This window comes from Hyalella azteca, unplaced genomic scaffold, assembly GCF_000764305.2.
Source record: "Hyalella azteca isolate HAZT.00-mixed unplaced genomic scaffold, Hazt_2.0.2 contig5366, whole genome shotgun sequence".
In the NCBI taxonomy this organism is placed as follows: domain Eukaryota; kingdom Metazoa; phylum Arthropoda; class Malacostraca; order Amphipoda; family Hyalellidae; genus Hyalella; species Hyalella azteca.
Genome location: NW_025935560.1, coordinates 71,227 through 98,392, shown reverse-complemented (window position 1 = coordinate 98,392; position 27,166 = coordinate 71,227). Strand labels below are relative to the sequence as shown.

The window sequence follows — 27,166 nt, the reverse complement described above, 5'->3', positions numbered from 1 at the left end:
AACTGCATTAAGTTGTTCATAGTGACAATAATAGGAACTTAATATAATAAGATGATGAACATTGTTTTTTATTTATCCCGTATTTACGAACCCATGACCAGGTTCGGTTGTATAAATTCAATTTATATATCATTTTTTAGGAGTTCATCGCAGTGACAACTATATATATTCTAAGTTAGTAGTATTCATATAGAAAAGAAGTTCTTCGTTCTAGTGCTCAAAAAATTCCAGTTTTCATTGTACAATCACATTTTCAAAACATTCTTGCAAGTCCGTTGCGTACCCGTCAAATATTTCTGCATAGCAAATTTATTAACTGCAGGCGTTAATTTTATCAGCATTTTTTGAATGCCTCATTATGATTAAGATGAAATGTCGAAGTAATCTGCTGCAATTAAGTAACCTACTATCAATATTGGGGGTGCACAAACGTTTGTGTTTTCCCCATACTGTACTAAGTAAGTTGAGCACAAAACGTTTACTGTCACCCAATACTGATAGTAATTTGAGCACAAAACGTTCGTGCTCATGCACACAATACTGACAGTAGGTAGAGCACAAAACTAATGTGCTCATGCACACAATACTGACAGTAGGCAGAGCACAAAACGTTCGTGCTCATGCACACAATACTGACAGTAGGTAGAGCACAAAACTAATGTGCTCATGCACACAATACTGACAGTATAGGTAGAGCACAAAACTTTTGCCATTGTTTCCTATGTTTGAATATATTGCCGAGGCATGACACGTTAAGACTTGATTTATACGTTCTAAATATGTTTTCAATATCGTAATTTAGACCGTTTACCTGACAGCCTCAACCGCTGGCATTCATTACTGGGTATTTTTTCAACTTTGTTCGAAAAGAAATTACAAAAGCCCGAAAATGATTATTTGAACCAAATCCGTATAAAAATGAAAATTACCTCGGTTAGTAACTTTCGGCGGTTGAATGCGTATGTAGGTAAACAATCTTGAATGTAGTCTGTATTTCATTTCATATATGAAAATCGTGAGTATTTCAACTTCAGACCGTCATTTAAAATAAAACATAATGATTAAAAATGCCAGCTGGTACAGTGTCACTTGCATCGACCGTCTCGGCCTCGCCCTTCCTTTTAAATGACGCTGAAACATCGTTGATTACGGACTGATTTCGTTGAAACAACGTTCAATCGACGTTATTTCAACATCAGATGCCTGGGGCCATAATTTCAAAACTCGCCAAGTGAACGTAAGTTCTTACGATCCGTTTTCTTGTCTATGATTGTTGGATTTTGCTTGACAGTAGACTCCTGCGTCTCGAAATAATTTTCTCGAAATGAACCGGGACAGACGAAACGAGACGAGAAAATTCCGGGAAAAAAATAACGGGACAGAGGGTAAAATTTGTCCCGGAATAAACGTATGAACCGAGACAAGACTTCTGTCCCGGACTTTAAAACTTGTGTCCCGGTAAATTATGAACCGGGACGATTTGAAACGAGACATAACGAGACGAGACGAGATTTGTCTTAATTATTTAAGACAAAATAAGTTTTTCGATTCCGATACGAATTATTTCAATGACATGGGTAAAGAATGACAAGTTAGCCCTTTATTGCTAATAGGGCCGTATAGACGGTTACCAGTTAAATTGAGTTAATTGCAAATTTAGCAAAATTTGTCTGACTAACTGACATGGCAGTTAATTAGTGGTCCGACAAACACCGCAAACCTGTCGATGTATGCATGGCTGAGTATTGAGTAAAAAATGTTACTCGTAAGTCTTAACTAAGGCTTCGATGGCACTTATGGGAATCGTACGAATATGAGTCGAGTTTATTATGCGTTCGGAACGAGTTCAGGCGCCGTGGAGCGCATATGAGTAGAGACGCAGTGTCTAGAACTCTAGCCCTTTACGCCCTGGCGTGACGAATTCGTCACACCAGGGACTAGCTACCTTTTCCAACAATTTCACGTTTTCTGTCATTTTTTCGAAAAATTTCACATGAATAAAATAAGTCTTAGATTTATTTTTTACATATGTGTACCAAGTTTCAAAGTTATCTGTCAGTAAATAACCGAAATATAATTTCCAATTTCCAATGGCAATGTCCAATTTCTTATGGAAATTCTATTTCGGTTATTTACTAACAGATAACTTTGAAACTTGGTACACATATGTAAAAGATAAATCGAAGACTTTTTTGTTCGTAGAAATTTTTCGAAAAAAGTGAAAGAAAACGTGAAATTCTTAGAAAACCGCCAAAAAGGGGGTACTGTAGAAATCTATCTCCTCCTATGATTTTCAAGCTACAACATCGAGACGCATATCATTCGATGCGTAAGGACCATATCTATCGATTGGTCCTTGCTGTTTTTCGAAATTCTAATTTTTGTGGGTGGGGTGGGCATTTAAAAAAAATTATTTATCCCCCCACCCTTTCGAATTTCCCCTCCCTTTTTTTCAAAATATTTTCAAAACTTTAACGAAATTGAAAAAAAGCTTTGACCAATCTCTAGATATTTTATTTGCGAATCGAACGGTTTATTACTCATTGCTGTAGCTTAAAAACTCTGGGAGGAAATAGGTTTGCAGTGACAATAAGTGTGAATGTTCAGTAGAGCGCGACAAAGTCCCAAGCGCCTCGAAATAGGCATTCAAGGTGACATGGATGCAAGACTAGACATTCCTGGAGCCGAAATTCAGTCAAGGATAGTGGGAACGACTGCATGAGCACCATCCCACACGACGCAGCCGGGTAACTAAAGATCAGCGTCTTCAGGTTGCGTATTTATGTGCCCAACCAGTAATTTTCGCCTATATTAAATGTGAAAGAACTCCCCCACCCCTAACACTTTCACGAACTGTCGTCAAGGCATAAATCAACGTACAGAGATGATTTTGGTACCATTTGGATAGGTCAGAATGTCAGCTTCGAAGTGAGACTTAAAACCGAAAAAGGGAATTTTACGATTTTTGTCCCAGAAATTCAGGGCGTAAAGGGCTAGATTAGTCGGTCAATTAGTAGACAGTGGAGTGGAGTCCTGGTAAGATATTCATAATAATACTAAAGCTAGTTTTAGATTATCTCTGCCTTTAGTAAAATTTTGTGCTACGCCTCCAGGAAATCTTCACAATTGCGCAGTTTCCTAAATTGTTATCAAACACTTGAGCTTGTTTAACGTTATTTAGAAAGGATCCACATGGATATTTCGAGTTCTTTTTTGAAGATCAAACTATTATATTTTTCCCAACTTAAACTTTGTTGTATTTTAAAATGTTGTTGATATTTCTTTCCAAACTTTTTGTTGAAGGAGATTGCTTAAGGCAAGATCGATGAATCTGATTCTGTGATTGAGCTGTCGGTATCGTCCCGGAATTCCTACGGAGGGCTGAAAATTGTCCCGGTTTTTATTGCGAACCGGGACAGAGCCTGTTGTCTCGTCTCGTCTCGTCTCGGAATAAACAAAATGCCAAACGCAGGAGTCTACTTGACAGGCCGTCAATGATTGGCTGATAAACTTACGGTCTATTGAATGTTTTTAAAGTATGGCCCATGACCAGTACTTTCAAAATTCGCTAAGTGAACGTAAGTACTTACGACCTATTTTCTTGTCCATGATTGGTGGATTTTGCTTGAACGGCCGTCAATGATTGGCTGATAAACTTACGGTCTCTTAGATTGTTAGCGCATTTTCTCATTTATGGAAAAATGTACTATTGTGCTCGGCATGTCCGTCTGTCTGCCTGTCCGTCCGTCTGTCCGTGACCTCCAGTTTTGGTCGACGAGAAAATGCGCTCTCTGTCACTCACTGGCACTGCACTGAGTACTGAGCTACGTTTTTTTTTTTCAAAGTATGGCCCCAGCTGGTCTGCGCTTGTAGACAGCGAGGAGGTCGTGTCGAGATGGGCCGCCCAGGGCCAGGGTGTCACACAAGCACCAGGCGTCGCTGTCCCGGAACTGCAGGGGCGACGGCTCTGTCTTGGTGGCGCTGCTCTCAGAGCCGATGATCAGCAGCAGAGGCCCGCTGTACATCTCCAAATATCTCCTGAAAATATATTAATTACCTTCGAACTTCAACTGATGTTAGGTTATTTTGCACACAATAATCGATGATTTGCCTCATTAGATCTCCAAATACCTCCTGAAAACTTATTAATTAGCTTCGAGCTTCAACTGATGTTTGGTAATTTTGCACACAATATTCGATGATTTGTGTCATTAGATCTCCAAATACCTTCTGAAAACTTATTAATTAGCTCCAAACTTCAGCTGATGTTAGGTTATCTTGCACACAATATTCGATTATTTGCCTAATAAGATCTCCAAATACCTTCTGAAAATATATTATTATGCTTCGTGCTTCAACTGATGTTAGGTTTTCTTGCTCACAACATTCGACGATTTACATCATTCAGTTTTCATGCACATAATATTGATCAGTGATTTATTGTGTCATCTAAAGAAGAAAAACCACAACATCGTCGGCAAGTGTCGTTCGTGTTCACCGTCAATAACCAAGCTAATTTTTTCTTCATTTAATTCATCGTACACCATAAATTTGATTCACTTGTTGTATTGTCATTCATCAAGTGTGAACAGCGGTGACTCACTCCAAAGAGCGAAAGCCCGACATAAATGAAAGAAGTTATGAAGTCATAAATTCGTTTTGTTATCATTATCGGTTATATTATCTCCCTGCCATCTGCTAATAAGTTAGCAACAGTCAAATTTATCTGAGTTTTAGGGATTAATAACTAAAGTAAGGGTAATCTTAATTCTTCGTATAATATAAACAAAGTTGAGTGGGTACTTTCGACCTACTTGAGCGAGTTAGGTAACTAATATAATATAAATAACAAAACATATGTCGAACCTGGTGGAAGTCTAGTAGTTATTTAATGCTCTTGACTTACAGTCTAGAAAACTTGATAAAAAACATATTTTAAGACGAGATATGGACTCTTTCCAGTACGTTATATCGTGCAGTCAGCAGTCCACCATTTTCTGGCGTCTGCAACGTTTCAGCTGTGGTACGATTATTAACTATGCCACACGATTACCTGAAGGCTTGAATATTGTTGAAATAACAAGTCATGAGTGCGTGGGATGATGGGACTGCGTAGGTAGGCTGTATTTCGTTGTCTTCTCCGGTGTCGTTTGGTTGAAGTTCGTCAACGTAAACGTGAGACATAAAACGCGGGGGAGCGTATTTGCTCTGCCACCAACTTCTGTTGACTTCCAGCGATGTCACATCAAGACCTGATTTGCAAAATATCTGTTAACGAATTTTAGTGTAATGACAATGCAAGGTTACGATGGTCTTGATTTAACGTTGTTCTACGTAAAATAAAAATATATGACCTTATTAATGCCCTCAATACAATCGGTATTCCCGAGCAGCATGATATTAGGAGCATATATAATATAATATAATATAATATAATATAATATAATATAATATAATATAATATAATATAATATAATATAATATAATATAATATAATATAATATAATATAATATAATATAATGCCTTGGTGGGACGGGCTTAGACTCATTGACATTGTTGATTTGTAATTAATCCCGCTTAATTTGTATGGGGTAATTCTGTGTGCTCACTGCAAGAGTTTTTACTTTTTTTAGTTAATAATTAGGCTTGGCTTGGGTCACGTATGTTACCTATAATTATTGTTCGAAGATACAGGATTTTTCGCAGGCAATAGAGCAGCACTGAAATTAGCTATAGTCTTATAGACCCATTATTGCTCGCTTAATAAATATTGGGAGGCCTTAGAACTGCTTCTTGCCTGATGACTTGTGTAAAAGCCACTCCAGGAGTCCGGTCCCACTGCCGACTGACGTCAATGCCTCCAGGCCTATTGAGCTGACCTGATATATTGTGAGCCTGACATGTAATACAATACTGCATATGGAGACAGTACACGTAAAATTTTACCCAATATATTGTTACATTGAGACCCAAATTTTAGCATAATTTTGTTATCATAATTTGTTATGCCTGAAAGAGTGCGAAGGATATCGGGGTGTTGTTTTTCTATTATAGCAAACGTCAAATCGATTCATATAATACAGTAAACTTAGAGTTCGCCCATTTAGTCTGATAGTTCTCCGAGTTATGTGACAACAAGCTTCAAAAGTTAAATATAATTCCACAGACGTGAAACGCGATGCGGTCGAGCAGATCTTGAGTTGGACACACCCAGAGCAGGAGCGGGTCCCAAGACATCTTCGTCGGATAACCTTCTGAAGCCTCGGGCCCCAGAGCGCTTATGGCGGCTGAGATAACAGAGACGTCGTTATCATTCTTTGCAGTTAATTCTTGCGCTCGAGATTCTTTGCTCCGCCAGCACTGATCCAGAAATTGCAACATGATTGCCACCGAATCTGTGGAGGGGTCTTCGGAAAGTGATTAACGTAAAATTATTGTTTACGTAGTAACTCATCTATTCGATTTGCGCAACTGTATGAGCACGATTCTCACTGAAATTAAAAGAGCCTCCATAGATATTGAAAAAATCACTCACCCATCTTGTAAATTTCTTTCAAACTCACTCTAAACGAGTCCATTTTTGACAATAGATAGAATTATAAATACTGAGATCACGTACTATTTGTTCCCGTCAAGTAAACCAATCCATGTTAAAAGGTTCGTATTGAAACTGCTGAAAAAAAATCTCGAATAAATAGTAATTAATTCCACAGCAGAGTAAAAAAAAATTTTAAGCTGGTCAGCTTGCAAGACATTTAGTTATTAATGTACTCTAATGTGTCCTGAATAGTACTTAAAGTTAAACAAAGCATAGTTACAGCACATTGTGGTTATTTTTTGCGAAATTTCGGATTGTGGTTAACTTCACCCCAATGCGGGTATCATTACTTTTTATATCAAATCCAAATTTTGTATAAAATTTCACAACTATTTGTTCGCGGTTACTAAGATTCAAAAGATATTCATTAAAGGATGAAGGCTTTCAAATGGAGGAGAAACGAAATGGTACAGCCCAGCCGGTTGTGTGGTGCTCAACTGCAAGAAAGTTTTGGCACATGAAACAATCAATGGTCACGCCGATGGATAGAGATATTCGGATGATCGAATTACAAATGAGAAAATTTATAATGTAATATATCTACCATATGAATACGTCCTGCTATTTTTATTCGCTATATATTTTGCAAACAATGGTGCGTAAATTTTTAGCATTTATAGGCCTTTTTTGTTAACTATTCATTAGATATTCCGTCAATCTTTGAAAAGCTTGTAATCGTTTCATCTATTCTAAGCTTTTTAACTAAATGTTTCATAAATTAGGATTTAGAATTTATTTCTCGTAATATTTTTTGTTTCTTATCTAGCAATAAAGTCCTTGAAAGGTATTAACTTCTCTTTAGTCGCACATGCGGGCTGCGGCTGTATTGCGGGCTTTGCGGCCTTTGCGTCTATTGGTAAACCGAGTAACCGACGCTTATAGTTATAGCAACGGCCGTGCTACTGCTAACGCATACGCAGTTTTCCTAGATTTTCAGATCTGATTTTTTTGCAGTCTACGACGAATAGCTCCGTAGCTCTTTTTGATTACTTTGTTCGTTGATTCGGCCTAAAATAAGAATTTTAACAAACAAGACTGATTGACAATTCGCATCAAAATTTCAGACAAGAATAATGGGTAAGTTTAAATCAAATTATTATTGACTTACCTTCGACTTCGAGGTCATCAACAGTTGTATTTCCTATTCCTAAGTTACCTAGGCCTACCAGCCCTACCTACCTATTTGATATTATATGAATACATTTTGTATTTCATGAATGAACTAACACAAAATTATTAAGGTTGTGAGTTTCATATGATTGGTTTCAACGTTTCATTCCTTCCACTTTCCATAACTCTATCTTATTCCTAAGACTAAGAGTGATCAGTGATATGATGGATTTTTTATGACCAGTCATGGTGGCAATCCATAGGTTATTCAAAAGAACCTGTTCTTATGTCATTTTGAACCGATCAACGCTTCTTTACGGACCGATCGTAAAACACCTTCACCGGCAAAAGCTTTTGCACTTCTGAAGAAAGTCAGCTGACAGCTACACTGGCCGTGGGGCGTGGTGGGGTACTCTGACAGGCTTTAAATAATAGCTTTTTTTTGTGGGTCACATTTTAAATTTTTTAACCTATTAGATATGCAAACTTTTCAAATCTTTCTATTGTGTTATGTAGCCTCAGTATTAGGCCTTTAATGCCCATTGACAAAATTTTTCTATTCAAATAGTTTTTGAGTTGTGGGGGTTTTTGTTAAAAAAACAAAAAGTGGTCTAAGTTACCCCGCCGGTCTAAGTTACCCCATTTTACGGTAATAAAATACTTTAAAAAAACTTTTTAAAAAACCATGTTTTTCTTGTGGACTAAAAAGTAGAAAATTAAATTAGGTATGGCTCGCCCCAAAAAACGTGTGTCAGGCAGATTTATGATTAAAGCGAAAAGCACACAACACACGAATTTTGGAAATTTGATGGTGAACGTACAGCCCAACCCACGTTTTTTGGGGCGAGCCATAATTTATTTTCTACTATTTAGTCCACAAGAAAAAGGTAGTTTTTTAAAAAGTTTTTTTTTAAGTATTTTATTTTATTCATTTTAGTCCGTTGCTGCACATGAAAAACATTGTTGCGAGCCAATTTACTTGACTTGACGCATGGTGGCAATCTAGGAATTGGGGAAACCTCTATTTGGACTCGTTCACTTTTAATCATTTCACTCGTTCACTTTTCATCATTTGAAATACCACCTCTGTAAGTCTTGTAATCTGTTAGTACAAAAATTTGCACGACGAATGGAATCGCTCCTTATTAAAAGTTCATTATTAAATGATACACTATACGACTACAAATTCATGACCTGGTCTATATCGAATTACTGCAAAATGTATACCAGTGCGTGACTGTGCGTGGTACGCATTTCGACGTGAAATTAGCCGTTACATAGTGATCGCGGATTAGAATGTTATTTTCCCGCGCTGCGGAAGAAAGTACGAAATTAATTGCAGCATAAGCACTAACCTCCGGCAGCATAATCATGCCTTCTAATCATTCACAACTGTTCGCTTATTCAAACGTGATATTACTTGTAAAAATTTTCCTGAATATAGGTAATAAAAATGACAGCATCGAAAAAATTGCTTGTGCGTTAGCTTGCAGTATTGCCATCCCGTTTTGACACTGCCCATTCATTCTATTCGTAGTCAATATTTATGAAATTAAATACACAGTTTTTGATGCCAATTGCTTTGTGGCATGGATATTTTTTCATATTTCCTCATTCCTCTACTCCCAATTTAAACAGTTTTGGTTAAGTTTGGCTAGGTTAGGTTCCACTCTTTTGCCGTATTAAGTGAAGACAAGAGGACGTGAATATAAAAAAAACATCGATACTGCTCAATGAGTATTTACACGTCTGCATTAAATTTCATATCTATTGCTAACAAATGGAGAAAAAAATTGTGCCGAAGTGGCGTCAAGATGGCTACGCTATGTCACGCTTATGGGATGGCCCACACGCTTCTGTCAGACCAGTCGCGTCGACAATTTTAGGATGAATTTTTTGGAAAAAATTTTCATAGCGGGTATAATAAGCATAATTATGTAATTTCAATGATGATAAAGCTAAGAAAAAAGCTATATACAAACAATATTTTTTGCGAGCGCTGTCAAAATTCGTTTCAATTTTACCTAGCGCGATAAAAGCAAATTTGTAGCATGTTTCATGCACATAAGTTTTTATAATCGAAACCGAGCTTAACCTTTCCAACAACAAAGCTAATTATTCAAAATACACTACTGCAAGTGTTGAGAGAATTATATATATGCATATATAAGACCTCTCAGACACTTTATGACCGTGCTCGTAATCTACAAGTTTCCGTGAGCCTAAAATATCTCCCAAACTAATGAACGCAGCTTGATGAAACTTTGCACACTTCTTCACTAACGTTGATGTTTAGGTCGTGAGTATTTTTTAATTGTGCCTTTAATTAAAGGTACACAAAAAGCCTGTGCAAGAGGATAGGAGATGTTAGGCTCACTGTGAATTTAGAACCGTACAAGGTGCACCAAAGGTGAAATTGAAAAAAATGATCATGACCTAAACATAACCGTTTTTTGAACATTTGCTAAGTTCATTAGTTTGGGAGATATTTTAGGCTTAATGAGGAAAATTAATTGATGCGGGGAAGAAGTGAAAAAAATGATCATTTATCATGTTCATTTGCTTGAGGGCATTGCGAATGAATAGTTTTGTTTGTAATTTGGTAAAGATTATTAAATTTGTCATGTTAGTTTATCTTAAAAATTTGTTCACAAAGTGTCTGTCGGATCGATATATCATTTGCAAAAATCCCCTCAACACAGTGTTTGCTCTAAATCAGGAATTAAATCGAAAGCAGAATCCGGAAGGGAAATCCGGATAGGCAAGCACTTGAACGTCTGTCTCCTCCTATGACAAACGCGCCAGTTATTTCTTTTCTGAACAAGAGAACGTAAGCTAAATATGAACTAGTCCGAACGGCCAATTGTAGCTTGATGCGTGTTGTCGATATACGTGTTGCCAGCTGCAGCCTGCAGCCAGCCAGCAGTGCATTTTGAAGTGGCGCCGCGTATGGTTGTCGATGCATGTGCTTCCAGTCATGCACTGTCGTCTGCCTCGATTCTACTAGCGTATGAGTCAGAGGTGTCTGGTGCGTAAAAACTAAGATTTTTTGTTAACTGATTTTAATGAATTGAATTATGATTGTTTAACATTCGCGTTCATAAATTTAGTCTGCAATGCATAGGCTTAATTTGCGTTCAGAAATGGGATGTTTACCCTAAAAAAACGTATTCTTTATTGCCACTATGACTTGACGTACGTATCGATGATACGCAGTGTATCATCAATATACGCAGACTAAACACAAATATCCTCTTGAGGATGACGTGCATTAAAGGTTCCCAGCCCCTGCTTGTGAGTTCCTTTAGAGTTTATAACTACTGCACAAAGGTCAGCCATCCTACATAATATTCATTTTATTTCAGTTGGCCACGCAAATGCACAAAAGAAAATTCTTTGCAAAGTTCTGTAGAAAATTGTATTCGAGGGGATACATTGTTGTTCCCGTATTTATCTGGGTGCGTGGCTGTAATAAAGGAAAGGTTTGGTAATGAAAGACATTAAAATATGATAGAAGAAGCAATGAATGAACGGCGCTAAGTGATCAATAGTAATATTAGTTAGGCAAGCGGGTCCTGAAATGGTCTTGTATTTAAGCCAGGCTTTGCTCGCCATCACAACAGCGGCGCACTGCGTTACCGCGGCAGCAGCGTCCACAATTTCTCGGTTGACATTTCATTGAATAAATATGCCTGGAAGGAAATGTGCAACAAATTGATTATTGTATTGTCATCGGGAGCTGAGCTTCCCTAAAAGTTTGAGAGCGCTAGCTAGCGGGAAAGTTGGTGAAATATCGATTGCAAAATTTGATCATCACAAACAGACAGACAGACGGACACAAAAGTGAGCTAAGAAAAATGTGGTAAAATAGACATAAATTCTCTCTATTCTCTTATCAATACATTCTGATGTTTTATATATAAGGTGTCATCTTAATGATCTTATTTGAAGTTTCTACTCACGATTGTCCATGAATCCATCTGATTTGAAATATGGGCAGAAGTTTCCTTTGTTTGTGGCTAAAAATGATCATGCAACTGCAAGTGCTGATTTTTGATAAACATGAGTAATATGGGGCTGTTTTTCTTATTGTTTACTGAGAAATTATGGGTGTATCGCAGTGTGGAATTCTGTATAGGTAATATATTCTCATGTTAACATAAGAAAATGTATTGAAAAACCTACCCAACCATGTTACACCACCTTCCACTGCAGTGAAAATTGATACACAGAGCTCATTAGAAACTGCCGCGCTTCTGAAATTGCGCGTGGTTTGAAATCCAATCCCGTGTTGGCAACGCCTTCCTCAATCAAGTTAACTAGTTGTTTATCTGTAGGCTAGTTGACAAATTTTTGCAATGAATATGTTCTAAAATAAAAAAAAATACACATTCACAAAAAAATATCACGATTGGACAATACCAACAAAGTTTTTGATATCACACAAAATTATGAGATCAACTGCAACTTTGTCAAGGCGTACGTTCACATCGTGCTTCTATGATTACATTTGACATGGCAGTGTCACACATTTCTTTTGGTCATGTCAAGTTTGATTTCACAATAAATAAACTTGATCCACATTCCATACTGAGATTTAAATGATTGAAAGTTGTTTTAAATTATAAAAACACATTGATAGGTTCCAGATTTGAATTTTTTCCATTTTTTGCCCTATTACGTTGGATTTATCTTAATAACTTCACTTCAAATTATGAATGATTTTGTCTGCCATTGCAAATTTTATAATGTTTTGTGTCATCTAGAAATGTTCATTGTTTAAAAGGGGAAACTATTTCATTATATAAAATATAGAGCACACTAAAATTCAGTTGCACGCTGCCGCTCACATGATATGTAGTTCTGCTCGTCTGAACTCTGAATTGCATGTTTAGTGTGCATGATGGAAATCTCTGCTTTGCAGTATTGTTGTAATTACTTAATGAAGTTTAGTTCATTGCGGTCAAGTTAAGAGACAAATTTTCAACTAATACCGTAAAATGGGGTAACTTTGACCACTTTTTTTTCAAAATGCCATTTTTTTACTAGATAAGTTAAACTTAAATTGAAACATGCAAAATACAGGTCTATACTCTAGCTTTACTCACCATAAATTGCTGGCTCCTGCCTCTCATAGTTTTGATGTAATTTCAAAATAAGTGATGGTCTTTGTTAACCCAGCTCTTGGGGTTTCTTTGACCGGGTGGTAAAATCAATTTTATTTTTTGGTTGAACAACTCCAAATAACTCCAGGTTGTGGTGCATTGTAGTAGAACTCTTCTAGTTACATATGCAAAAGACAAATTTTAGGAAAGTGTCATAGTATGCAAATGGGGGGCGCCGCCCCTCAATGGGCAAAATGTGACCACCTAATGGCAGCCGTGACGGGGTAACATTGACCGGTTTGGAAATTAAGTTGAAATTACCATATATATATATGAGACTCTGTAGAGTCTGAAACATAAATAAAAAAACATTGATAGGTGTATCAAACATAAAATGTTATATAGGTACCTATGGTAATTTTAACTTAATTTCCAAGCCGGTCAATGTTACCCCTTCATGGCTACCATTAGGTGGTCAAAGTTCCCCCATTGGGGGGCAGCGCCCCCCATTTGCAAACTATGACACTTTCCTAAAATTTGTCTTTTGCATATGTATCTAGAAGAGTTCTACTACAATGCATCAAAACCTGAAGTTATTTTACCAAAAAATAAAAAAATTGGAGGGGGTACTCCGACAGGCTTTAAATAATAGCTCTTTTTCGTGGGTCACATTATTAATTTTTTAACTTATTAGATATGCAAACTTTTTAAATCTCTCTATTGTGTTACGTAGCATCAGTATTAGGCCTTTGATGGCCATCAACAAAATTTTTCTATGTCAAATCGTTTTTGAGTTTTGGGGGTTTTTGTTGAAAAAACAAAAAGTGGTCAAAGTTTCCCCGCCAGTCAAAGTAACCCCATTTTATGGTACTTTTTATAAGTCTAATTTTAATTGTAGACTGAAAGGTGCAGGCATACAACTTCCAAGTGATTACTTTATAAAAACTGAGCTAGTTAGCTTACGTATTTTTAGCCTTTAAGAAGTTCATTTTTTTTTTGCCTCAAATAACGATGTTGGGTTGAAAAAGTGGTCTTGGTGGATCAAAATAATATATGAACCTTCAAAATTAGAATTCCATCCTGCATGATGATGTACGTATTTACATAGGACAAAGGGCTAGGTCAAGATTGGTTAAGATGTAAAGAACTTATGTTATGTGGGGAAAGAAGTGCAAAAATTATCATTTAGCACTTACATTAAAATTAAAGCAAACACCGCATGACCGGAATACCTGGAATGCTCACACAATTGCAAAAATCCCTTATTGCAGTTTTACCTTAAATCACGAATTAAATCTAAAGCAAAATCTGGAGTAGTAGAGAGGATAGGAAACAAATGAACATCTCTATGGCAAAAAAGAGCATCTATTTAGAAGGAAAAAATGAGTTCAATATCTAAATCTGATCTTTGAATGTGTTGTACCAGGTATTGTACTAATCAGTATGATGCAGGATGGCACCATGAGGATGCTGATGCTGCAGGATGGCAGCATCAGTATCGGCAGGATGGCAGCATGTTTTTAACTGGCATCACTTCTGGTTATCAATGCCTGCACTTATTGAACTCCTACAGTTGTATGCCTACTGAGTGCCCTGGGCCTCATTGCCTTTGGAGCAGCAGTGCATAAAAACTTGTATTTTTTCTACACATTTATTTGTAAACCGAGTGGTACTTTGATTATTTACCATTGGCGATCATATAATTATAAATTTATGCTGCAATGCACATCCTTGATTTATGTACAGAAATTGAATGTTGACCCATGGATCCAGGGTGCAGAAAGTGGGTCAACATCCAATTTCTTTCTATTTTTATTATACTACTGCAAGTGCTTAGGGCAATATATGTATCTAAAACCTCTTGAGCACTTTCATGGCAGAGCTTTCGGCCAGTTTCCAAGTTCCAGTGAGCTTAAGTATATCAACTTGATCAATGCAGCTTGATTAAAATTTGCATATTGCTTTCAGCAAGACCTAATGGTGATGTTTAGGCTGTAGTCATTTTTTTCAATTTTGCTTCCCTTTGTACGATCCTAAATTTGCAGTGAGCCTAATGTATATCCGATCCTAACACAGGTTTCTTAGTATTCTAGAAAAATGTAACTCCGTAGGTACTCACTGCAGTAAGGGACAGAGAGTGCATTTCCTCGTCAATGAAAACGTGAAGTCATGGACAGACAGATGGGCATGACGAGCACAATAGGAATTTTTTCAATAAATGAAAAAATGTGCTAAAATGAAGGCAAAAGCAAAAAAAAAATGATATAAATGATATATAAATGATATAAAATTCACTGTTAGGCCCTATTGCACATGTTTGCAAAGTTTCATCAAGATGCATTCCTTAATTTAGGAGATATGTATTTAAGGTTCACTGTAACTTGTAGACCTGCTGTGTGTCAGGCTGTCAATGTGTCCAAGAAAATATATATTTTGTTGGCACAGGTAAATCAATAATCAGGGTACCGATGGACATTTTTATTTCTTTAATGTTTTTGAATGTTTTAATCATTCATTATCAAGTTAAAAGGCGCATTAAGTGACAAAATTTGGGTTGACAAAATCTCCAAATTTGTATAAATGACTGGTTGATACAAAATATTGCTGCTCTCAAGTTGTGTACAATATTTTGGCTTCATCAAAAATACTGTGGCTCAATGAATGTTCTGTTCAATAAAATTATAACTTCCATTAAAATATCCTGTACGGTAACTACATCCAAAACATTTTCAGTGAGGATTTCATTGTTGCAGTCTGATAAATGTTATCTGCAGCTTAGGAAAAGGGCTCATGGTTTAAAATAAACAAATCTATGGCTCCAAAAATCCATTCATGGCTCAGAGAGGTTATTTTCCCACTAGGTTGGGTGCAAGTTAGCTTGTACCAACTATCCATAAGCAAGATTCAACATGGACTACTAAAGTTGTGTCTGTTGATGAAAATCACATGTAGTAGTACCAGTATTTGATAAAAATGTTTTTAATTACCGTGATAAGTGCATCCTTTTATCAAACTGCTTAAAACCAAAATTACATTGAACCAGTTCTTATTGTAAGCAAATATAACCTACTACCATAGATCAATTGAATGTTATGAATGATGTCATACAAGATATTGATTACAATTTATCTTGAGTGCAGACTGGAGTCAGCTCAATGAAGTCACGGACTGGAGTGACTTGAGTAAGATTATGGATGGAGCTGTTAGCAGTGAAGAGAAAAAAGAGACTAAGAAGAAAGACCCTGATCCTAAGCCCAGTGCTGAGGAGAAGCAAGAAGGTAAGGTCTTTCTGATGTGAATTCTTCTTGCAATTCACATAATTCATTTAAAAATATTGTGTTGAATTGTGTAATCTCATATTTAATCACTCTCATCTTTTTATTTGCCATTTGAAAATTGCTAGAAAATTTGCTGAAAGTATATTGTCTAAATTATGCCTTGAATAATTTAGTGCCTATTCATGGTGTTTAGAAAAGACGATTTGATAGGTCCTATTTTATTACCTTCCTTGATACTTTTTTTTCCTATTTAGTACAATTTTGGACAATGTGCCTCTTGTGTGATAAATTGGAAGATTTATCACAATATATATATCCTCATCCACTCAGGGTTTACGTAACATTAATTTATTAAATCTCTTAATGCCAGGTTGTTGCCGAGTGGCTTAGGTACTTTAGCAGCGCATGAATAGGTTCTCACATGACTGGTAGCACATGAATTTACAAAAGGAAAAAAAATGACAACACGTGAATATCTCAACACTTCCTATACTAGAAAAATAAACTATCCTAATACAGAGCTGTGACATGGTGAAAAGATCCAACCTAATTATCTGAGCACTGCGTAGCACCATTCTGGAAGACGTACAAAACGAAACAAGCTATCCTTTTACAGGGATGTTACATTTTTCATCAATCAACTTTTCTTGTCATATGGAATATATAATCAGTGGCATGGCAAATGACAATACATAGGACATAATCTCGAACCTAGGTAAATGGCACAACCTACAAAAAAAGGTATGGTACCTAGTGATGTGTAGTCACATAGCCAGTGATATACCTAGTGAGTACATCACTGGCTATGTGACTGAGGCGTGCATTGGAAGACTTCTTCGTGACTTGCTCCACCGTAATCCAGACCATAGTTGGAACTGGTGTTGGTGTCTCCATGACGGTATTCCTAATGCGGCAGGCTGGTGCAGATCCTCGATTAGCTTTGTAGCTGGACGGTGTTATCTGAAGGGACGTTGTGCCTTGGGGTTTCAATTTTTGGGGAAAAATTGGCCCACTTGTTGAATAATCTCATCTTCATTTGCACTGTTCCATTGAATAGTGAAGTTGCACACCACACACTGCACATCCCCAAACCGCCGAGCATCTACCCAATTTCTAGCTTGCACGAGACAACTCCTCGTGTCCGCCTCCGTACTCAACCAACTCCTGCAGGACGCCATCCTGCTTAAATACCCGCAATGTGGCATTGAAGATTTTACCCTAAACGACCTACAGTTTCTGCCCTATACCTTTATTCTCTGTAATTTCTCTTGAACTCCTATCTTATCAATGGTGCCATATCAAGGTACCGTACTCAGAATCATCAATGGTTATGATTCTCCAAGTGCTTGTCATGGAAACATAAAGTTTGGGAAATTTTGTCTCCATTGAAGTGCTTTCTTAAAATTAATGTAATAAATGTCTCCTAGACATATTTCTCATTTTGCTAATAGGGACAAGAAATCGTGAAACAGTTTCTAATTGAAAAAGTACCTATATTTCCTCAGTTTGAATTTTATTGTTTGATTCCTTCAGTAATTTGAAATCAAATTAATTGCCATCTCATGTTCATGAATGTTTTACTATGACCTCAAATCTTGATTCAAGGATTTCTAAAACTATTTACCACGAGATAGATAAAGTTTTAAGCTAACCCTTCCAGATATCTTGAATCAACACAACATTGGTTCAGGAGCTGCACAGTTGACAATTTCTTCAAATATGAATAAAAATTCATAGATGGTGTTTTCATTATCCTATTGCATCATGGCTAACTCATATGACTAATTGTAACTGTGTTGCAAATTTGATTTATTGTGTAATATTTTTGGAAAATGCTTTTGGGTTTTCAACATATGGACAATTGTGGCAGAGAGGTGGACTTTGCCAACACAGAATGTGTATGAATGTATACACATTTCTTCTTATAGCTACAGTCATTAAAAATATATTCCAGTTTATATTTCATTGCACATGGCAGTTGAATTAATATCTTGATAATGAGTGTCCTGATTCACCTGTTAATCATCTATTCATCTTCAATGTGCAAATTAATAGGTAGGCAATTATTTAAGTGAAGCATGGCACAGAAAGCTGTAAGGTCTGTAGGAACTGCATGTAGGCAAGTAAATCCTCAATATATGTAATTTCTGTGGGGAAATTGCATGTATTGAAATGTATTAAAGGCAAAAAATATTGAAAGGATATTAAAAAATGTTAAAGGCAACCTTGACTGCTGCATCATAATCCATGCAGGAGTCAAGTTTGGTCTGTAATGAATCCCTTGCACCAGAATTCCTCACTGGGTACTTGCTTAGTTCTAGGAAAGGTTCTTAAAGTACTTCACTGCTGTTCAGGTGGGCCCAGCCAAAGCAATCAAGCAGGAAAAAAGCCTGAATTGGATCCAGATATCATTGACGGCTGGAGCGATATGAAACAGTTCGATGATGATCACGACCCAGACTGGTTTGAAGAGGAGGAAAAACGATTGGGTGAGTTCTGACTAGTCACAATGTATTACTTGATGACAACATTCTAATAATGTTAAAGAATCTCAATTCAGTTTTCAACTTCATAAGAGAAGTTTAGAAAGTTTTTTACATCTTGCTCTAATAATCCATTGACAGAATGGCAATTAAACTAAAATATTTTGAGCTAATGTCTAGGTTGACAATCTAATGTTGGTTTTTAATTCCGCTCCTAGCCTTCTGGTACCACCTTTTGGTTCTTCAGAAGTAACAACATTGATTATTTTTTGATGGCACTGAACCTGCTCAGTATTATTAGCTTGTGTGTTTGACTGTATGTTGCTTTTGAGCATTTATCAGACGTTATTCCATAAATGCACCATTTAGTTTAGGTTGAGCTTTGTCAATACTATATGGTTGACCTGTATTGTGCCTCTACTCTTTCCCAGCTGCCGTGTATGGCGGCCATTTCATCAAGGTTAAATACACTGAACAAGGCCGACCTGGATACTTCTGTGAGGTTGGTGCCTCAGATTGGATTGTGTACATTGAACTGAAATAGATATGTGGCCTCAACATTTTTCTGCCAAGTGCAGGAATAAAAATTGACTGGTCTGTTTGAAACAAGCTATTATATGGAAAGGCATAAGTGTTCAACAGCTGTGCTCTTAAATAATTGTGGACATGATACACTCTTGGATGTCCTTAATGTGTAGTGTGATTGGAGAGCAATAATAGTGAATTTTTTTATTTAGGTAATTATTCTGGTCCTCTTGACGTGTCTTATGTTGATCGCATTGAATTTCCATTGCAGCTTTGTGTCTCCGAGATGAACGCAAAAAAGTCTCTTGAAGCACACTGTGAAGGCATGAAGCATCTGAAGGTAATATCTGCTAGAGTCTTTTCACGACTCTGTCTGCTACGAGTCTTCCCAAGATGGATTTAATCTACTGCAATTCGAAATTATTTGCCTGTGGATACGTATTTTCCCCTGAGTAACCTTGCCTTATGCATCATAATCCATGCATCGGTCAAGGTTCCAAAAAAGGAAGCAATCTGGATTTCTGTTGGCAAATGTAGGATTTGACTGAAGCGTATTGGGTGAACTCGATTACTTCAATTGCTGGCATCAGATCTTTTACCAGTGTAAAGAGTTGCTTGTAGTAATAATTGACACAAATGTAAAGGAATGGACAAACAGTTTAGGTTTCAATGCCAAAGTGCTCAAAAACAAATAAATGGAAAAATGGCTCCTTTCATGAAGATAGTCATTTTGCATCACAATTTTGATTTACCATAATTTCCAATTCTTTGTTAATGAGGTATAAATTCATACTACAATTTTAACCGGTTACTTAAAAGATTAACTGTACACATGGTATGTAACAATGATGATCTACTTTTCTGCTGTTTGAAGACATGTTCTTTGAAACAAGAGTCTGAGGTTGATTTGCTTCGCACACCAACTACTACACGATTCAAAGGTTTAAGCACATGTGGAACCTCTGCTGTATTGCTCTTCATATACATATAGATCATGAAAACAAATTGGACTATTGGGCATTCCAGTGTTGCATCAATTGGGAATAAGTTAATGAAATACAGAGATTACTTTTGATAATTATTTACTATGTAGATAACTACATTACAATACAACTCGCTTTTGGTGGAATTCCTGACAATTTTTGGATTTTCTTTTCACTCTAGTGTTAGAGTAAAACTTTAAGCTCTGATTAGAAATAAGTGTTGAGTTGCCAAGTTTATGAGATGATGACCCAATCAAACTCTTTCTATCAAACACAGAAAAAATCATGGTTTGAAGTCACTGGGTGTAAAGAGACATTATTTTTTAAGGATTGTTTTTTCTACCAATCCTAAGTGTTTATTAGCTTCAAATGCTATTATATGCTTGAATTTTGATATCTTCCTTTTCTTTCTTCCAGAAAAAAGCCTTGTGGGAGAAGAATGAAGCAGAAAAAGGTGATTATTATACTCGGATGTTAATGTAGAAAATGTTGAGAACATTATGTAGAATATTAACCAGGTAGTGGTCCTGTGGTTACCTTGCAAAGGCTCCAAACTGGGTTATGACTCCCTGAGCTAAAAGAGTCCTAAAGTGTCTACTATTTGCCCATTTGCTGCAATTTCTGGAAGTTTACCATTGAAAATTAGTCGTGTTGGGTCATGTAAATTTTGGGTCAAGATGTAGGTAGGGTATGTTAGAACCAAGCAGGCCTCGTGCCGAAATAGTTTTTGAAATATTGCTCTAGTTTATCAACATCAATAGTTTTGACATGTACGTACCAAATGATCTTCAAAGGCGTTGTATTTTTAAAACTCTTTGGGCATTCTTTATTCCTTGACATCCAACTTTCGCCAGAATTTTTTGTTAATTTTCTGTTAAGAGTCAAGTGTATAGTCAGAAAGAAGTTTTTAGTTAACAATCTAAACAAGTTGCCATTTCTGATAATGTCTTCCATGTTCAGGTGGCCGAAAACGCGATGACAGTGACGCCCAGCAAGGAGGATGGTCGGATGGTCCTCCCAGGTATGTTTTTTTTTTTTTTGCGGTTTATATATGTACTATTTCAGTCTTGTGTCTCTTACTGGTGTTGACAACTTTGATGATTGATGATAATAGTTTTCATAAAACTTGGATCTTTTAGTGTCAATGATTGGTTATTCTGTCACTTGCATTGTTTTTATTTAGCTTGTATTTTAAAGTGTGTGATCTTTTATATATATTTGTTTTTGCATTCTGTATAGTGGTTTTTAGACCAATTTTCTGTCTCATTGGTATCAGTTGGAAATTCGGGAAACGTTTATTTTAACTGAATATTTTTTTTCCATTTGAAGGGTTGTTTCTTCCTAATCAATGTCACATGTGCAAACATGATGAATTTAACCATGCTCGGTAGCTCCTGTTTCTATTCGTCGAAACACCACTAGATGGTGGAAATTAATCTGGTCTTCGACCATCTGTGAAGATATAGTTGTCGCGTAATTTTGTTGTGGAGTTATACGAACATCCATGATCAGGTTGTGCCATTTTTCTTTAGAGTGTTTATTAGGTTTATTGAGAAATAATTTTATCATTCTATTTCAGGAACTTTACACCTGCTGGTCGTGATCGCAGCCCCTTTGGGAGGGATCGCATGCGATCAAGTGAGTATATTATTCATGTTGATGAAGTACCTGCACGTATGTATAAAACCTATTGTACATTTATGAAAATTTTGTGTGCGTTTGCATGAAGCCTCATATTGTAAATAGGTACATATACCTAGTATCCACTACCTATACATACGTACCTATAGCATAGGGACATTTTATGAATCCGAAATTCGTTTGGTATCATCAAGGTTCTAAAAAATAATGGATTGGCTTCAGATTTGGATTTAAATGAGAATTCTTTCTTAATTGTCTGTTAAAACGGGTTTTCCTCCTATTAACTCAGTAAGGGGATTCGGTATTACCAAATTGTCAATTCTCAGGGATTTCCTATTCCGTGAAGTTGGTAGTAGATAATAATTACAGAAGAACCTGAAGCTCCAGCTGTGTAGTAGGGACTTGATGCTCTGCATCAGCGAGGCATGAACTCAGTGACACAGCATTAACGGGACAACGCTGTAAAACCAAATAAACTGCCAATCTTAGTAGTTATCTCACCGTAATATCGTAACCATAACAGCCACATTTCTTTTGCTGAGATTTGTTGAGGAAACGGGCGGTTTTCAGGTGGCCGGTGGAAAGCCACCGACCATGTAGAGCTTTTTTGTACTAGCCAACCGCTGGCCATCTATTTTCACTTTTTCCCCGTGAGTAAGCTCCCGTCCACCTCAAAAATCGGCCATCGGCCGGCAGCAGACGGTTTTAGACCGACTATATGCACATTCCCTGATCCCCTTTAAATAATGAAAACTGATCCCATCTTTTTTATTAATACACGGGAATTTCAATTAACGATAGGTTCAGGTTTATTTCTCTTCTAAATGGGTTCTGATTTAGAAATGCATGGTATACCGGTAAATTTGAGATAAATAGTAAAACCCTCGCACTTGCAACAGCAAGCATTTCTTCACGAGCATCGACGTGCGAAACTAATTTCCCATGAAAATTTTTCGAATGCAAATTTTTTCTTTCAATTGTATACGAAATTTCAGACTTCTATCTTATTTATGCGGGAAGTTAATGCTCGAAGACTTGGGAATATGGGAATAAATCCCATAGACGGTGGATCGCGGTAAAGCGGCCTCTTATCTGCCTTCGTCTTTACTGCGCTTTTCGTTATTTTGCGCAATACTTGAGCTGAAAATTTTCAAAAGGAAATTTTCTTTGTTTCGATATTTTTATATGACTATGTTAATTGTAAGACTTGTTAATTCGCTGTTTCCGACTGAGTTCATCGCCCTGCTAATGCTCGTAATTTACCCGAAATTTCAATGAAGTTGTATGATGATGGATTAGTGAAAATCTATGATGTTGCTCGTTACGAACTTGTATGCTCTGTTGGTCAACATCATCTTTATTTTATTTGTTTAGGGTCTCCTGTGGACGGCGGCCGTCGAGGTCGTGGGGAACGTTTCCGAGGACCAGTCCGCGGCAGAGCCCCGCGGCGGCGAGGTAATCCACGTGACAGCTGCGTCCTGCCCACTGGTCCGGTGACTGTCTTTGATGAACGGGATGGATATTATAGAGATGATTTTGGTCCGCCAAACAGACGATACAGCCCACCACGCTATCCAGAGAATGAGCATTTCCGAAGAAATGGTCCTGGTTATGATGCTGGGCCTCGTCGTCCTGACGAAGAACATTTCAAGAGAAATGGTCCTGGCTTTGATGCTGAACCTCGTCGTCCCGACCCTGAATATATGGGGAGAAATGGACCTGGCTACGATGTTGAGCCACGTCGTGAGGCTCACGTGCCACCCAGAGCACCTGTTGAGAGACGAGATGTCCCCGTTCACCGTGAGCAAAGGTGATGCGTGATATTCTTGTTGCTGGCTGTCAATGATAAACGGTAGACCTTGTATTTCAATAAGTATTCTACCTCTGTAGAAGTTTCTGTGACTTAAATAAATCACAAAACCTTACACGCCTTCGCGTTATTGTACTTTTGGTAAATATTATTGTTTATCTTCGTCGTACCAGTTTACTGTCGGATGTTATCTCGTCAACCATTCAGAAAAGATTTATGTTGCATGTATTTCTTTGTTTGCAGTCCCGGGGTATCCACTCGTATTGCAGTTCCTACCGATAAGCTGAGCGGTGGCACGGCAGGGCTCCTGCTCACCAAACTGGTTAGTTTTCTCATGAAATGTAATTTTATTTATACCGCTCATGGTTTTCATTGATAAATGTTGGTTTCTTCAATTTCTTGTTGTCTGCTTGCCTACTATTCACGATTTATCATACTTTTTTTATTGAAAGCGTTTCTGAAGTAACCTCAGTTAGAAAAATTTTCGGAAACTAGGGATTGTTCAACTATTCCAGACAATTTTACTTATTCTTATATTCTATTATCTCTATTTTATTCAATACTAATTAGCATTTTCTCCCATATTCACGAATACGGTACAGAAGATTGGACGTTCAGATTCACCATTAATCTATTATTCTACGGCATTCACCCGAATGTATTAATTGTAATGCATGACTAGAATGTTTATTTTTAATGTTTTCTGCTTGCAGGCCTCGTGCTACATCAAAGACGAGGATGACTCGGACCTCGCCTTGAACGTGATCACGTCTCTCGCCAGCGCCTTGCGCGAGTACAACATGAAGAAGGGCGAGAAGAAAATTGCTGAGGTGAGATGCTCTCTCCTGTCGCACGTTTGTTGGATAGAAGTTCGTTTTTATTGTGAGCGTTCTGCTGCTCACTGCAATTATGTAGGAAAATTATGACAAAAAAATTATTATGACAGAAATTATGACAAAACTTTTTTGGGATAACTGATCTAAAATTCCTTGTATCTAAACATCTTCATTTATTTGATGGTTGCGGTACGTTAAATTCGTGTAAAATTACCCGATTAAAACTGGAAAATTCGTAATGTACGCTTTTTTCAATATTTACGTATTGCATTGTGCGTGGATTATATCAAATGTGTGCGAAACATCGAAAGTTGCCAATAACATAAACACATCTTGAATATTCTTGTTTTAAAAGGTAAGGTAAGGACGATACGTGTATTATTATACAACTTGAAAACTAATGCGTAGCAAAACTTTAATTTCTGTGCTTATCAGATGCTATATTGTCCGCTCAGGTATCTAATTAGATTATTTATATATTCGTGCAGTTGCTGATGGAAGCAGAGTTGAAGCTGAACACTTTGAAGGCTCTAAAAGTTGGCCTTAAGCTCCTGAACAACCAGCAAACGCCTGGTTCTTCTGCCGCTGCTGCAGCCGCCGCAGTGGCAACTCCCCGGCCAATCGGCGGCGAAACTCCTCGGCCAACTACAGGCTATTCTACAGCTCCTTCCTGGCAGACAGAAAGGAACGGACTGGCACCACCTATTGATCCCTATGCTGGGGGCTTAGGGCGTTACCCCCCTCAGGGTCCAGGTCCTGTCCCAACTCGCGATCCAGGCCCTCATTATGATCCTCGTGCACATGCTGTCGGTCCTGCTGCTCACACTCCTCATGGCTATCAACCTTATCCCAGCGACGCGCGGGGCACTGAGCTTGGAGCACATGGATGGAATCATCCCTCGAACTACAACGCTGACCGGAACCGCGGCTTCCCCGCCCAGGGAACTGGTCCTTATGCAGCTCGCTAAAATACCAATATACAACCACCTCTTGCGAAATTTCTTAGTTGTAATAAGTAAAGTTAAAATTCAATCTCAACGTAGACTGGCGTGTATCTTGGTGTACCTAGGACATGCATTACCCATCATTGGGAAAAGTTTGATCCTTTCTCTCGTATCCACCTGCACGTCGGTTGCAGAATGCTGAAAGTAGATAGACCTGTATTAACCAGAACTTTTATGAAAGGCTTTCTTTCAATGCGAGACAGTTCTGTTCAGGAATGTCCCAGTGGATAAAAAATTTCACCGTTTTATGTGTAACGTTATTGACGATTTCACAGCTGGCACTGGTATTTGCTTGCAAAGTTTTTTTTTTTTTGTAAAATGACAGTTAGAAATTGTTTGATCGCTCAATACCATTGTTGGAAACTAAATATCAGTGCAACTGACTCGATTGATTTATCTGACCTCATCGCGATCTGAAGATGATTGAAGCTATAAGTGTATTTAGTTAATTAGTATGAGGATTGCTGTTGCCACTTCAAAATAAGAGAATAGATAGTCTCAGTTTAATATCTTGTAGGACGTATAATTTTCCGTTATAATACTTTGAATCGGAGGATGAAGCATTGTCTCTTATTTATAGCTGCATTATAGTTCAAGTAATCGATGCAATTTTCATTATCCTTTATTGTACCATAATATCTATTCTATCTTCGCTGGGCTACACTTTTGATAATCCGAGAGTCCTTTGGATAATCCGAGAATTCGTTCATTGTACGTTGTAGAAGTCATAACCGTCGGAGTTCATTTTGAAGAAGATTCTGACTTCAGCATTCGATTGATTTCAAAATTTGTGTATGATGGTTCATCGACACGGTAATACGGTCATGGTAACAATTAAATAAAATTTCCTTGTCTAACGCCGGTTCAAAGAACATACATGAGCGCCCTGACAGAAGAACTCGCAAATTTATTCGTTGAAAAGGATGATAACGAGCCAAGTAATAAGCGCATTAGTTTCGAAATGCATTAGTTTGAAATCCAGAGCTAAAATTCTCACAGCTGACAAATCCCGAAGAATTGAACGCTGGACTTGCGGTTTTTTAAGGCCTACTGTTGGAGCTCGAAACAATTCCTGTCATTATTTGTTAATAAATCCTACCCATCAGCTTAGCCAGGCTCCTCATGGAGTCTTCGTGTGCAACTATTGTTAAGGCGAAATCGGCGTTCAAATAATCTTCGCTCCACTTCGATGATAATACACGTTTTGAAATCCATTCTTTTTTAATAGAACATGAACACTTGAGACCAGCTTTATCAAGGAGTAAGCCTTTGGTGGACCCATTTCTTCGAGAGGTGAGTTATCCACTGCCAATCTTATCCTCACCCTTACCTCGCATCGCAATCGATAATGTAACCATGGAAAAACGCATCAAATAAAAAATATGTTCGCCTGTCTATCAATATTTTAATCGCTGGAGTAACTATATCATTGGGGAAGATCATTAGCTTGATAATATTTTATCACATTAAAGTTAGCCAATTTTATTTTAACCGCACGCTTGAAGTCATTCAGCTACAGCTAGATGATTTTTTATATTTTTCTTTGGTATCCTTAAATTGTACGATAAGTTAGACTTTCGGCAGGCGGAGATTACAATAAAAGTCGCAAATTTAATTGGATGAATTTTTATCAAGTGGATGAATAATAAAATACGCTCAATAATTTTACATGTGAAATGAAAATAACCATGCCAACATAAAACTAATGCCAATATGGTTAATTCATTTCAGAAGAAGCTGTACTACTTTCTCTGATATTTCTGATATTTCATCTAAAAAAGGCGCTATTGTG

General features: G+C 37.3%; 2 protein-coding genes across 3 annotated transcripts; one reads left to right on the top strand and one right to left on the bottom strand.

Moving 5' to 3' along the window:
- Positions 1 to 3,822: 3,822 nt before the first annotated feature.
- LOC108681158 lies at positions 3,823 to 6,859 on the bottom strand. Its single transcript, XM_018170156.2, has 5 exons — positions 6,537 to 6,859; positions 6,170 to 6,396; positions 5,799 to 5,880; positions 5,054 to 5,252; positions 3,823 to 4,038 (listed from the first exon to the last, which is right to left on the bottom strand). Exons 1-5 carry the CDS (start codon positions 6,577 to 6,579, stop codon positions 3,840 to 3,842), a joined length of 750 nt encoding a protein of 249 aa, XP_018025645.1. The 5' UTR covers positions 6,580 to 6,859; the 3' UTR covers positions 3,823 to 3,839.
- A 601-nt stretch (positions 6,860 to 7,460) lies between these two features.
- Positions 7,461 to 25,976, top strand: LOC108681169. Of its 2 annotated transcripts, XM_018170171.2 has the most exons (12): positions 7,462 to 7,676; positions 15,955 to 16,092; positions 18,447 to 18,581; positions 19,007 to 19,077; positions 19,372 to 19,440; positions 20,501 to 20,537; positions 21,044 to 21,104; positions 21,663 to 21,721; positions 23,099 to 23,534; positions 23,778 to 23,856; positions 24,248 to 24,364; positions 24,859 to 25,976. In XM_018170171.2, the coding sequence occupies exons 1-12, from the start codon at positions 7,673 to 7,675 to the stop codon at positions 25,336 to 25,338; spliced, it is 1,686 nt and encodes a 561-aa protein (XP_018025660.1). In that variant the 5' UTR covers positions 7,462 to 7,672; the 3' UTR covers positions 25,339 to 25,976. The 2 variants fall into 2 exon arrangements, with proteins under 2 accessions (XP_018025661.1, XP_018025660.1); XM_018170172.2 differs by lacking the exons at positions 18,447 to 18,581; positions 19,007 to 19,077; positions 19,372 to 19,440 and having other exon boundaries at positions 7,461 to 7,676.
- Positions 25,977 to 27,166: the final 1,190 nt, after the last annotated feature.

What these genes read in the sequence shown, in the direction of transcription:
- LOC108681158 (XM_018170156.2), bottom strand. Translation starts at nt 6,579, where the DNA reads ATGGACTCGTTTAGAGTGAGTTTGAAAGAAATTTACAAGATGG. An exon ending in GAAAGAAATTTACAAGATGG is followed by an intron (nt 6,397 to 6,536) that starts GTGAGTGATTTT and finishes ACCCCTCCACAG; the next exon opens with ATTCGGTGGCAATCATGTTG. An exon ending in GCTTTTACACAAGTCATCAG is followed by an intron (nt 5,253 to 5,798) that starts GCAAGAAGCAGT and finishes TTTGCAAATCAG; the next exon opens with GTCTTGATGTGACATCGCTG.
- LOC108681169 (XM_018170171.2), top strand. An exon ending in TGCTGAGGAGAAGCAAGAAG is followed by an intron (nt 16,093 to 18,446) that starts GTAAGGTCTTTC and finishes ACTGCTGTTCAG; the next exon opens with GTGGGCCCAGCCAAAGCAAT. An exon ending in AGAGGAGGAAAAACGATTGG is followed by an intron (nt 18,582 to 19,006) that starts GTGAGTTCTGAC and finishes ACTCTTTCCCAG; the next exon opens with CTGCCGTGTATGGCGGCCAT.